The 14034-nt window shown below is 54.1% G+C and overlaps 1 protein-coding gene across 5 annotated transcripts; it reads left to right on the top strand.

Moving 5' to 3' along the window:
• On the top strand, window positions 1-6459 carry LOC308606618 (uncharacterized protein). Of its 5 annotated transcripts, XM_081217720.1 has the most exons (4): window positions 1-631; window positions 3195-3308; window positions 3477-3560; window positions 3755-6459. In XM_081217720.1, the coding sequence occupies exons 1-4, from the start codon at window positions 602-604 to the stop codon at window positions 3845-3847; spliced, it is 321 nt and encodes a 106-aa protein (XP_081073846.1). In that variant the 5' UTR covers window positions 1-601; the 3' UTR covers window positions 3848-6459. The 5 variants fall into 5 exon arrangements, 1 of the variants encoding a protein (XP_081073846.1); XR_014013869.1 differs by having other exon boundaries at window positions 2803-3308; window positions 3477-6459; XR_014013870.1 differs by lacking the exon at window positions 3477-3560 and having other exon boundaries at window positions 2629-3308; window positions 3931-6459.
• The last annotated feature ends 7575 nt before the right edge of the window (window positions 6460-14034 follow it).

Genomic DNA, 14034 nt, shown 5'->3' with positions numbered 1-14034 from the left:
AACTCTCTCTGCGGGAGGAAACCTGGGAGCGGCCCCTTTAAGAGGAAGCAAAGACACGCCCCTGCCAGTCTTTTTTCTCAGCTCTCCATTTCCCAGCGCCCCTCTAGAGGTAGTTTGGCCTTGCCATGGAGAATGGAGAATGTGTGGGCGCCGCTCTGGGGGGTGGGATGGAAATGCAGGACTGAAACTACATTGACCACAAGGCATCGGGGGCGGCGGGTTCTGGACCAATCACAGCCCAGAACAAGGGCTGTTTCCTGCTGCTCGGTCGGCGGGGGCGGAACTTCCGGCGTCGCCACTTGTGGCATTCTTCTGCTCTTGACAGGTCGTTTTCCACTGCCCTTGGGGACCCGAGTGTTGGGTCGTGGCCGCTTTCCAGGCGCCTCCTCGGGACCCGGCCGAGGTGGACAGTGAGGAGGATGGGACCGGCCTCCGGGCTCCGTACGAGCCGCAGTGTCCTGTAACGTGGTGTCCTGCGTCCCCACGGTCCCTGGAGGCGGCGTTTACACCGTGGGGACAGAGGCCCCGCGTGCAACGGGCGGTGGGAGGCCCCCGGCCTGGGGCTGGGGGTGTAGGGAGCGGCAGGGCCCGCCTGGGTCTGATGGCGGCGGCGCTGAGGGACCCGCTGCGGGTGAGTGGAGGGTCCCCGCAGCCCCCACTCACTCGGACCCCTACCCATGTGGCCCGGGACCCCCGACAGAGGGGAGGGGTTGCTCCCGGACTCTGCCCCTCCATCTTCGCTACTGGGATCCTGGGGTCACTGAAAGCCCAAGGTGCCGAGTCCTGGCCAGGTTTTTTGTGGATAAGTTCTCATTCTGGAATCCAGCGGGACAAGGCGTGCAAAGCAAGTTTCAGGCACAGGGACCAGGATGTGCACACGCTTGGCGGTGAAGCTCAGTTGGGAGTGTTCAGGGAACTGAAGGTCTCCCTGGTGCCTGGTGGACAAGAGCTTGGCCTGTCACCTGAGGGTGGCGGGAGCCACGGGAGGTTTGGAGCAGAAGAGGGAGGTGATCTGACTCAGGTGTTCACAGGCTTCCTCGGGCTGCAGAGTGGAAAACAGACAGGAGAGTGACAGTGAGGGAAGAGAAAAGGAGGCACACAAGGATGCTACCTTAATATAGCAGTGGCTTGGCCAGAGCGGTGACTGGAGTTGGGAGAAGTGGTTGGAGCTTGGATCTGTCTTTTAAGTTAAGCCAGCCTGATTTTAGGTGGGGGGGGGCGGAGAGAGAGAGAGAGAGAGAGAGAGAGAGGACAAGGAGGTGGGGATGTCCCTGTGGGTTTTTGGCCTCAGCGATTAAAAGGTGGAAGTGCTTCGGCTGAGATGGGGAAGTTGGTGGGTGGAGTGGTTTCAGGAAAGATCAGGAGGTGGATTTTGACCACGTGGAGACTGAGATGTCCCGGAGACTTCTGAGTGCAGGTCTAAGTTACGCTGAGGGCTTCCACTTGGAGACATCCAGTTGGCGGTAGCCAGCCTGTGAAGTGAGGTGGAACTCGGGTGCGGATTTAGGACGGAGCGTCTTCAGGGCGTGGTGATGGATGCCCCATGCGGGCAGCTGAGGACTGGCTGGTTCTTCGGGTACCTGGACAGGGGTGGTGGGTGTCACAAATTCAGGTGAAGGGAGGAGCAGCCACAAAGGAAGGGGTGTGTGGGAGAGGAGGGTCCAGAAGGGGCCTCCGGTCGCTGGGGTGGAGGCTGCGGCACATTGTAGGTGGAGGTAGATGCCAGCAGGACCAGGGCTAGTGGCTACTCACCTCTCTATGGCTCACCGGCCTTTCTTGGCCCCCCTCTGTGGGGCCTGTGAGGTTCAGTTAGGATGGCAGGTTAGCTCCGTGGCAGGCAGGCAACTGGGAGTGTCGCAGGCCTGGGGTGGGAGGTGGTGGGCCTGGGCTTTGAGTATACATTAGGAGGGAAGGGTACAGTGGCTGGGGAGGCAACAGCAGACAGTCGGAGGCCAGGACCTGCCAGAGGCTCGTGTCTGGCCTTGGTGGCTGAGAGTCAAAGGTAGGAGGAGGCACAGTTTCAGAAACAATGAAGGAAACTCTGGGTGCCACCCCTGGCAGCTGGAATTCTTTGAAGTCTGGGTCAGGAAGGGGTACTGGTTGACCTCACCAAGTAGCCAGGCTCTGGACGCCATTTGCAATGTGGCATGTGGGATGGCTGGGAGATGCCCACTGTGTGCCAGGGAATGGTGTGGGGTCTGGAGACGTGCGATACAAAGTCTGATGTGTGCATGCAGAGGAGATGAGTCAGTGGACTGGAATCTGGTACTGGGGGCCCTTTGGGAGAAAGGGGGCCTCCGGTTTGGTGTTTCTGGGCGGCAGGATCTGGGGACCCAGGGGAATTACCTAGCAGGAGGAAGTGGGGCCCTACATGCCAGGCTAAGGGTTTAGATGGCATCTGTCTTTGAAGGACAGTGACCGATGGGGCATGAGGAGACAGCGGCACCCGTGACCCTGCATCTGGGGGGAGTGTTTGGGGAGAACGGTTGAGGGGTCGGAGCCTGCCCACCACAGGGGCGGTGTGATGCAGGAGGAAAGAGCTAGGTCCGTATGGGCTCATCTGTGCACTGCTGTTCGTTTTTCTACCACCCTTTGGTCTAGCTGACTTAATTGTCCTCATCATGGCAGGGCTGGGGGACCTGTGAGGACATTGCCGTGTACTTCTCTCAGGAGGAGTGGGGGCTCCTTGACGAGGCTCAGAGGCACCTGTCCTGTGATGTGACGCTGGAGAACTTGGCACTTGTGGCCTCACTGGGTAAGGCCCTCCCAGCCTCCTAGGCTCCGTCTTTCTTTTTCTCCCAGAAGCAGCTCTCTCTCCCCGCAGCTGAGCATGGGCGCTCCTTCCTCCCCTGGACCACCTGCTTCGTGTTTGCCTGCTCCTTTCTCTGAGGAGCCCCAACACCCGATTCCGAAGCCTTCTGGGGAAGGGCTCAGTCTTCGGAGTCTCAATCCGGATGCCTACATTTGTCTGGATCAGTGGCACCTCTGTGCCTGGCTGTGCTGTGGACTGCAGACACCGACGTGGTCACTGCTTGTGGAGACCACTGAGCTGTTCCTGGGAGCCGCTCCTCAGGAGCTGATTTTGTAACACTGGGTTTTCTTCCCAGTTGCAAAGATAACACGAGCTCCCTTTGGTCTGTCACTGGATAGGTTGCCCTGAGCTAGGCCACCCCCTTACCCGCTCTTTCTGCCAGGACTTGCATATTCCACATCCTGTGTGGTTGCCCAACCACAGGAACAGGGCAAAGGACCCTGGGTGCCCATGTCTGCAGCCACAGCAAGAGAGGCTGGGAGGAGGCCTGGCTCTGGTGAGTGGGAGCTGGGGGCAGAGGTGACATTGTGGTGGGCTCACATTATACTGGGTACTTCCCGTGTCCACTGGAGCTTGTTGCTGGAGCCAGTAGCCCCACCCGACCCCCACCTTCCTTCTTCATTGAGGACAGACCACCTACTTGCCATTTGTCTTTTGTACCTAGGCCCTGATGACGGACAGCCTCAGTGCTCTGATCTCCATTTCTGCTCCATTCCCTGCCTTTCCTCCTTTTGCAGGGCTGTCCCAGGTTAGCCTACAGTCCATGTGTCATGACATGTGTGTGTATCTTCATGTAGACTGAGAGCACCAGGTGCCGTGGGCTTTCCTGAGCTCGTGCACATGGCTCTGTGTCCTCTTTCTCTCCTCTCCTGATGAAAGCTGAGGAATGAGCTGGAATCTCTGCTTCTCCTCCCAGCCTGAACCTCACCCATATTCTCACAGGTGATGGGCCCTTGCTTTCTGTGGCCTTCCTGGGCCCAGTCCTGCACCACTGGCTCTACCCTACCCCGACTTGGTCTACAGACTCATTCCTGAACGTGTCAGACACACACCTGTGAAGGGGCTGCCCTCTCCCGACAAAGCCCACATACATGTCGCCTGCATTTCTCTGCTTTCAGATTACTGGTGTGGAGCAGGGGCTGAGGAGGCATCTCATGAGCAGAGTGTGTACGCAGCAGCGCTCCCGTCCAGGACCCCCAAGGCAGGTCCATCATCCAGAAGGCCAACACCTGTGACGTGCGTGACCCAGTGTTAAAAGACATATTACACCTGGCTGAGCACCAGGGAATACAACCCAGGCAGAAACCGTACACGTGTGAGGCATGTGGGAGAGGTTTCTGGCTCAGTGCAAACTCTCACCAGCACCAGAAGGAGCACAGTGAAGAGAAACCTTTCACATGCAGGGAGTGTGCAAAGGCTGTCCTGGACAGCCATGGCCTCCAGCCCCAGGCCACCCACAGAGAGGGGACATCACACAGAAGCACCGAGTGTAAGGAGGCCTTCCCACCCAGCTCCATTTGGCAGCAACAGCAGGGAGGCCACACCTCACAGAAGCCCTTCAAGTGCAGTGACTGCGGGCAAGCCTTCCTGAAGGCCTTCGCACTCCTCAACCACCTGATCACTCACGCCAAAGAGAGACCCTTCAGGTGCCCAGCAGGTGGAAATGCCCCCACGGAGAGCTCAACCCTGGTTCATCACCGAAAAACTCACACTGGAGAAACATCCCATGTGTGTAAGGAATGTGGGAAGGTGTTCAGCCACCTGTTTAGCCTGAGGACGCATCAGAAAGTTCACACTGGAAAAGTGCATCTCAGTTGCAGTGAATGTGGAAAAGTCTTCACCCGCAAACACTCACTCACTCAGCACCAGAGAGTTCACACTGGAGAAAGGCCTTATGCGTTAACAAATGTGGAAAAGCTTTCCGCTACAGCTCAAACCTCTGTAAGCACCAGAAGGGTCACACTGGAAAAGAGCCGTCTGAGTGCAGTGGACATAGGATCACCTTCAGCCAGAGCTCCAGCCTCCCTCAGCCCAGAAAGGTCACAGCAAAGAAAGGCCTTAGGAATGTGGCAAGAGTGGATAAGCACTAGTGGGGACCTTCTCCTTGTTCCATAAAAGGACTCACTCCTGAGAAACTCCTATGAAAGGAACCTTTGTGAGGAAGCCATCAGCCAAAATTTGAAACTTGAGCATCCCACACCCCTACTGGGAGATTGGCTGTAGTGCCAGTGGTAAGTGGTAAGCTTGCAGGAGCTATGCTGCACTTTCTAACCTGTCCAGGTGCTTTGCCAGATTATGTCACTGCCAGATGCCCTCTCACCTCTACCAGCTAGCAGGTCCCCACACCACGTGCCTGTCATCTCAACATACTCAGGGAATGCAGGCTTGTGTTCTCATTCCCTGGAGGGAGCCATAAATGTTGGGAGTCCATTGGGGTCACCTCATTTTCCACCTCTCCCCTGTCCCAGTGGCTCATGTGTTGCCCTGACGTAGTTCTCTCCAGGAGGATCTGAACTGGAGTCTGACGATGTCCAGAGGAAGCTTCCTTCTTCATGGGCATTGTTGAGTCTACAGATGATGCCTGCAGTGAACTGGTCCAGCCTCCAAATCACCCAGCCTTGGAACTGCCTGCCTGCAGAGTGTGATAATAAAGACCTTATTGCTGAAGCCATCTTTAATCCTGAGACTCCGTCCATTGTGTATGGGGAGAGATGGAGTACAGAATTGGGCTCTAATGGTGCCAAGAGAGGAAAGGGCTTTTGTGGGGGCCCAGACTTTGATAGTAGGACGGCAAGGAATAGCGTGCAGTCTAGGCCCCTGATGTCCAGAATCTGTAGGTAGGTATCTCTGGATTTAAGATCTACAGGGGCCATGTAGAAGCACAAGTGGGTGTGGACACACTGGGTTTGAGCTCAGGAAGACTGTGACAAACGTAGATGTGGCCGATGCTGTGCTTGGGCCACGCACATCATACCCACTCACAAGAGCTGAGTGTGTTCAACATCAGTGGGCAGCTTGAAATAGCCATGGTGGAATTTATACCACAGAAATTAGCAATAGCTCTCGGGGGAAAAAATAACACACTTGAGAAAACCTGATTTGTAGTGTTTGCCAAACTTGCTGACAGTGACCTTTGCCACAGGAGAGACTCAGCTGTACAGGGGAGTCCTGCACGCTCTTGCCTTGTCCTCCAGAACAAGTGCGATGCCACTTGAGGGGTGTAACCAGGGGTGAGGTGCTCACTGCCAGACAATAATCTTGAGGTGGTTTAGATCCCTACAGCCTCCCAGAGCTGCTCCCTTCAAGGCCAACACTGCAAAGGCAGGAACCCTGGGACTGAGAGGAGGGAGGTCCTGCAGTCCAGGATTTTAGTGGCCCAGTCAGTATTCCGGGCGAGTGTGGTGGCCACTGGCCTTATCATATCCTGTTTTCCGCTGCCACTGAGGCACAGCTGTCCCCAGGTGTAGGGGTCAGAGACGGTGGAATCAACATATGGTTGCCCCATTTTCTGGTTTTCCAAGAGGAGTGAGAGATCCATGTTTTTATGTGGAGACTTTTCATTTTATAAAGGTTGAAAACTACTTCCCCCAAACTTCAAAGTTTATAGGTATAAATACAAACTATATATATGGGTTCCATATGTGTTCCTGGACCAACACTTATGACTCTTAGAAAATAAGCAAACCAGGCTTCAGGGAGCCCAAGGGTCCCTGGGGGTCCCCAGACACGAAGGCTTTTGGCCCGGTGTTTACTGCACAGCATGTAGCAGGGACAGTGGCACTGCTGCTACTCCACTCAGGATGACTCTCTGCCCGCCCCCATCCTCCACCAGTTCCCTGAAACTGACCATATGAGGGATGGCATTCCTGGCAGGCTTGTGGTCAGCCGAGCACGTGGCAGATGTGCCTGAGCTCTCCCCAGCATCCCAAGGTGTCAGGGAATCCCCTGAACTCAGACCATCCCTTCTGGGTGTAATGACTGTCTTCCACCAACTTGGGAGGCTTGGGATCAGAGTTACATTCAGTTAACCTTGGGGCCTCAGGCTTCCCAGCAAAGGGTGGAGACACATCATCAATGGCTCAAGTCCTTGAACCTGTGTTGTCAGCTGTGGTTAGACAGGCCTCATAACACTGTCCCTAGTGCATGGGTGAAGCCCTTCACCTACCTTCTACTCTCCCCACCAGGGCTCTGTCACACCAGCCAACTTACTGGAACCTTAATATTTCCCTGGTGATGCCAGAACATACTGAACAAAGGTGTGTTCGTTCTGAGCGTCTGACTCCCCAGAGTACCAATTCATCCCTAGCATCACAAGATATCCAGGGACCCTTGGCCTGCTCAGGCCCACTCTCCTGGGTGTATCAGTTGCCTCCCACCAACATGGAAGAGTGGCTTGGGATAAGAATTAAAGTCCAGCTGAGACATGTGGAACTCAGGCCTACAAGCAAGGTAGGGCAGACACCTGTCATCAGAGCTGAATCCTTTGTACCCCAAATGGTCTGCGATGTGTAGATCCTGTAAAATGAAGACTTTTGGTGAAGAGTCCTTGATTTGGTGAAGTGTCCTTGACCTGAACCTGCCTTGTGGTCTCCCCAACAGGGCTCTGTGCAGGGCAGCCAGCCTGCAGGTGTGTGTGTGTGGGGGGGGTGTCTGTGGGTACATGATCATGTGCATGTGCCAGAACATCCAAAATAAAGCCCTTATGGCTCTGAGCATCTACGAACTGGGGCTACTGACATCTGTCTTGACTCTACGGGAAGGTTGATCTGTGAATGAGCCACGGAGGAAGGCAGCGTTAGTTGAGCCCCAGATCCACTTAGTGCCTGAAGCCAGATGCAAGTGGACTTTTGGGTTCCATGTACCAAAACTGACCAAAGCAATTCACAGAGGAAAAGGTAATTTTTTCAACCAACCAAATCAACAATTGGACAGCCATATATCACAACAACCAATTTCCACCCATACCTCAAGTCATGCGCAAAAGTTAACTCAAACTTGATCACAGACATACCTATAAAACTTATAACCATAAAAGTTCTAGAAGGAAGCATAGTGACCTTGGATTTGCTGAATTTCTTAAATATATCATAAAAAGCATAACAAGAAAAATACAAATCAAATGGACTTCATCAAAATTTTAAACTTTTGTATTTCAACAGTCCCTCTCAAGAAAATGAAAATGTAAGCCACAGACTGGGAAAACTATCTGTAAAACAAACACTAACAAAGGACTTGAATCTCGACTATATAAAGAACTCTTACAACTTTTTTGGGGGCCACACCACAGGACCTGTGGGATCTCAGTTCCCCAACCAGGACTGAACCCAGGCCACAGCAGTGAAAGCACCAAACCCTAACCACTAGACCACCAGGGAACTCACACAGCCTAGTTTTTAAAAATGGGCAAAAGTGACTTGAAGACTCACTTCATTAAAGAAGATATCTGGATGGCAAATAAGCACATGGCTTCCATGTAAAACGTGTTATTTATTTAAAGCTCACGGCACCCCCATAGGTGTTCTAGAGATACTGAGCCGGTAAAGGACACAAAATCTGGAGCTACACATCACAGCTGATAATTAGCTGTGTCTCACTGGACATATTACAAAGTCTCAGTTCCCCCTATATGTAATAGATTATTGATTGGTTGATTGATTGATTGATTGACTGGCTGTGTTGTGTCTTTGTTGCTGTGCACAGGCTTTCTCTAGTAACGGTGAGTGGGGGCTACTCTTCGTTGTGGTGCTCAGGCTTCTCACTGCAGTAGCTTCTCTTGTTGCAGAGCACGGGCTCTAAGTGCACGTGTTTCAGTAGTTGCAGCACATGGACTCAGTAGTTGTGGCTCGTGGGCTCTAGAGCGCAGGCTCAGTAGTTGTGGTGCATGGGCTTAGTTGCTCTGCAGCATGTGGGATCTTCCAGACCAGGGCTCAAACCCGTGTCCCCTGCATTGGCAGGAGGATTCCTAACCACTGCGCCACCAGGGAAGCCCTATAATAGATGATTGACAATGACTCCCCTATATTTATTATTTTTATTTTTGGCTGTGTTGGGTCTTCATTGCTGCATGTGGGCTTTCTCTAGTTGCGGCGAGTGGAGGCTACTCTTTGTTGCGGTGTGGGGGCTTCTTATTGCAGTGGCTTCTCGTTGCGAAGCACGGGCTCTAGGTGCATGGGCTTCAGTAGCTGTGGCACATGGGCTCAGTAGTTGTGGCTCACAGGCTCTAGAGTGCAGGCTCAGTAGTTGTGGTGCATGGGCTTAGTTGCTCCACGGCATGTGGGATCTTCCTGGACCAGGGCTTGAACCCATGTCCCCTGCACTGGCAGGTGGATTCTTAACCACTGCGCCACCAGAGAAGTCCCGATTCCCCTATATTGAATTGATGGCTTCCTGTCTTCCCCAGGAGAACTCCAGGTCAGAAGCTTCAGAACAGAGGCTTCCATCATTTCATTTCACAGGGACATGGGGAAGAAATGCAAATTGAGTCACAGCTGGACACAGATGCTCCATGCCTTGCTGCTGTGCCTTTTTTCAGCCCAATGGCTAATTTGGGAGCACCTCTCAATTCAGTGTTCCCAGTTCACTCCATCCACTAAATAGGACTCCAATATCAAAGGTAAGTTGGTGATGGAGTCACTGTCAAGCAGTACCAGGGCTGAATGACAGGAATGCACAAAGCCATCATGTTATGACTACTTGAAGCAGCTCCATGAAGGCATCGCTGACATCAAATGCAGACTTCACAATGTCCATGAATAACGGGAACCTTACCCAGAAGGCCCCTTGCTCAGAGCAGGAGTGAAGTCCATGCCCTACTCAGTCACGAGAGAGCAGCACGATGTCATGCCGGTGGGTGCAGGGCCATCACCCTCCAGGGCACTGCAAGCAGGGAACAGGGGCTGTTTTATGCTGAGCAACTGTGAGGTGACCATCAAACACAGAAGGGCTTCTTCCCTAAGAGCCAGTGGTGCGACAGCTCTCCCGAAGTCCCCCAACAAGTCACAAAGCACAACACCGCCCCTTCAGGATTCCCCACGTGCAGGGCAGTCCTGCAGTGTCTCCTCTGGTGGCGGTCCTTCTATACAAGGTCCAGCTTCCGCCTGAAGGCCACTCATGTGGGCTCTTTCTTGAGTGTTAATTCTCTTATATTGATAAGGTTAAAGAAGAGGCTGATTATTTTAAATAAAACGTTAAAAAAGCGGGGTGGGGGTGGAGAGCTGAAGACTTTACTGTATTCCCTGCCCTCAGAAGGCTTCTCTCCAGAGTGAGGTTTCTGGCATTGGGAAGGAGGAAGTGTGGCTGACACCTCTCCCAGGTCAGCTGTGCACACAGGGTCCTTCTCCAGTGTGAAGCGTTCTACGCGGAACAGGCAGGAGCTGCAGCTTTTTGCCCTCCTACTTACCTCACTCACAACGTGGTTACTTGCTGCTGCAAAACAGGATTAACTCTGAGAGGAGGCTTTCCAACACTAGCTGTACTCACTATGCCTTTCTCCGATGGGGACTGCATGAAACAGGTTTCATATTTTCCTGCAAGTTTTCATGTAGTTACTGCATTTGCACAACTGTTGCCTGGTGTGAATTTTCTGGTGCTAACAAGAGTGGAGCTCTGAATGGAGATGCCCGTTCTCTACACCTGTGAGTCCTTTATCACTGTGAATGCTTTGGTACAGGGGGAAGTGCAAAATTTTGCTCAAAATATTGGGCCGCACTCCCTGCCCTCGTAAGGGCTTTCTATGGGGCAAATATTTTGGTGCTCAATGGAAATAGAGGTCTGGCTGGAGGCTTTCTCATGTAACATTCAAAGGTGTGAACGTACTCCTGCTTTCTCAGGATGGAGACAAAGGTGAAGGCCTTCAAAATGCACTTGGGATTTTTTTTCCCATTCTTAAGTTTTTTCTGGTGGTAGAAAAGGGAACACCTCTCCATTTGCTGTGCATTGATCAGGTGTCTCTTTCAGTGTCAGTTCTCTGTGGATTCTGCAGAATGTGGAGCTGGCAAGGCCTCAGTGTCTGGTGACAGACAGGTGCTGTGCAGTGAAGGGAGTCCAGGCCTGGGACCCCTGACACTGTGCCCACCTTCCTCAGAGGGAACAAGTCAGGCTCATGGAAGAACAGGTTTTCAAGAACTACTTAAGGATATGTGAAGGGGAGGCCAATGATGGAGGACCCGGCCATAAGAGGGGAGAAAGAGAGAGGCTGCGAGGCAAAGGACCAAGAGGGGTTAGCCAGGGGACAGGAAGTCAGGGGAAATTAGGATGGAGTGTCAGAAAGATAGAAAAGAGGCATGGGTACTCACACTGATGCCAGGGCAACAGAAGACACAGGTCAGGTACCAGGTAAGAGATCAGCCCACTGCCACAGGCCCTTCCACACCTGTCTTGCCCTCACCAGGACTGGTCTTCCATGGGTCTCTCTGGTCATGAACTGATTCGAGCCACCCTGTCCACCAGCCAGGTCCCCTTCCGATGTTCAAGGTGGGTGACCACACTGGGGTGGGTGGAGACAGTAATTCTTAAGGGAGATCAAGGCGTTTGTGAGAGGTCAGCCAACCCCAGGTCAGGGTTGATTCACTCCATGACAGACCAAGGTGGATGAGGATTACTTATGCATCTGGGAGAACTGAACCTCACAAAAAATGAACACCCCAGGAAGGCCTCACTAGAAAAGCTCAGTGGCCCCTGAATCAATGACCATGTTAGTGCCCATAAAGCCAGTAAAGGCACTGACAAGGGGCAGCTGGCAGGAAACTTCCACGGGAGGAGGTGTGACAGAGGGACCGAAAAGTCACAGACCCTGACTGGTTCATCAGACCAGAAAATAACCAAGCTGGATGTGATCGGCTATGCGGGTTGTGATATTTTTGACCTTGGACCACAGCTGTCAAGGTCCCAAGGCAAAAGGTGTTGGGGGTTGTTTATACAGTAGTCTGGGAGGAGAGGGAGCAGAACATTGGACAGCACTCGGGCCAGCAGCACCTCTCACGGGGAAGCTGGCAGCCTGACCTGGTGCAGACAGCACCATATCCCAGCAGAAGCCCCACTGGGCCTCACTAAGGAGACCCACTCCTTCCGAAAGAAAGGCAGATGACCTTGTCCTCAAAGGTCACTGGGTCCTGCGACAGCAGGCAAGGGGCACATGAATGTGCTCTAAGCATCGGGCACTGGACCTGACACGCCAGTCTCTGTCCTGCCACACACTTCCCCTTATGTCTCCCAAACCCTGTCCCCTGACACACCTGCCCACCCTTTCGTATCTGAGAGCACGGGCCGTCCTCCTGGGTATGCACTCTCCCCATGTTCATTGGTGTTTGGACAGTGCTTCTCCTTTTCTGCACCCACCTCATCTACTCAGCTGTTGGTCCTTAGTCTGGACACCCCACACTCACCTCAAGGCCTATCTGTAACAACCTAAGAGTTTCCTTCCAAAATCCCATTCTCAGCATCTTCCCTGGTCCAGGCCACCAGTGCACTGCAGTCTGGACATCAGGAGGCCAAGCCAAAATCCCCTATCTGTTCACAGGCACATGTGTCACCTCCACCTAGAGGCCTCCAGACAACTCAGTCTCTACCCGTACAAAATCCAACTGCTAATCTTCCCCCAAACGTACTCCTCCTGCCAACCTCCGATCTCCATCTCATTCTTTATCTGAACACTTAGGGTGGTCCTTTACCCTCCACTAGGTTCACTCTCCACGTGTAACTGGAGGTCCCATGGACTCCACTTTGAAAGACGCATCCAGAATCTGAGTATCTCTCCCACCTCTCCTGCTTCTATTCTGAGCAGGCCACCCAACATATACCTGCAGCAGCAACCTCATGAAGCTGCCTGCTTTCAGCCCCACCACAACCCCTCTCCCACAAGGCTGCTCAGTGTGTTGACGCGGGATCCACTGGGATAGTTTCAAAATCCTAACTCAGATCATAGCCATCCATCTTCTAATGAAAAATCTCTGTGGCTCCCAGTATCCTCAGCCCGTCAACAGAGGTAGGACTCCTATCCTCACGCTCTCGGTTACCCGCAACGGAGACTGGAAAACTTTCCTGAATGCTCTCAGGTCAGCCTCACCTCCGAGGCTTCGCACATGCACATTCCTCCGCCTGCACGCTCCACATTTTATCACACTGGATTCTGAAAGGGAGACCCCCGACCTGTGAACGTTCCACTGTCCTGAACACCCAGGCCTGAGGCTGAGTCAGGGACTTGGGGCACTGGGGTTCGGAGTCCAGCCAGGTGGAGGTCAGGGGACTCTACCTCATCCGTGCCTAGTCGATCGGCTCGCTTATCACGCCCGCAGTCCAGCTACATAATGGGTCAAGACCTCGGAATGGCTGGCTTTTGAGCCTGGGTCTTCTTCTCGGTAAAGCGGACACAACGCACAGGGCGACGACTCCGGGACGGCCACGGACACAGACGGGCCTTGACGGAGGTATCCGCAGGGCACCCCGGCGCCAGGCGGTCCCCCGACAGCCGAGGACACACGAGCTCGGGGAGGCGGGACGTTCGCTGCGGTCATGGGGCGTACAAGGCACAGCGGCTGGACCTCCCAGGCTCTCGTACTTACCCTACTCCCGTTTCCGCGGGTCCGGGGAGCCTCCTGGATGCTGTCCACAGCCCAGCAACTACGTCCCTCCACGAAGTGCCGACACAAGGGCGGGGCAAGGAAGCAATGGTCCGACCCCGGAAGTCCCGCCCCCGCCCGCGCGGCCGTTCCGGGAACGCCCCCTTCCGTAGGTTATCATTGGTCCCTATCCTGGGCTCTCATTGGTCAACACTGGGTGCGGTCGCACGGCGAGGGCGTTTCTGGGTAATGTAGTTCGTGTCTCGTGAGCCGTGACGCAACGGGCGCCCTTCCTGATCACCTAGGCAACGACTAGGCGGCACCGCGATTGGCTCCGGGAAAAGCGTCATAGGCGGCCGCGAGCCTTGAACCAGTGAAGGGTCAGGATTCGGGCGTTTTCGCGTGGGCCGCAGGGGGTGGGGCGGGACTTCCGGCGCGGCCATTGCAGTCTTCGTTTTGCGGCGGGTGGGGCTATGCGCAAGCCGTCACTGGGACGTGCGGCGAAGGGGGCCGGGGGGGACGTGCTGGAGCAGTCATCGCACCTTGGCAGTCACTTTTACCCTCGGCTGACGGCCCTTCCTTCCTGAGCCTCGGTTTTCCCGGAAGTGGAACGGACGCAGAGTCTCCGCGCCCCGCCTTCGTCCCACATTCCCGGGAGACAGCTCC

Source organism: Mesoplodon bidens (genome assembly GCF_964165515.1).
Source record: "Mesoplodon bidens genome assembly, chromosome: 18".
Lineage (NCBI taxonomy): Eukaryota > Metazoa > Chordata > Mammalia > Artiodactyla > Ziphiidae > Mesoplodon > Mesoplodon bidens.
Note: the sequence above shows the minus strand (reverse complement) of the source record. Positions and strands in the feature narration are given on the sequence as shown.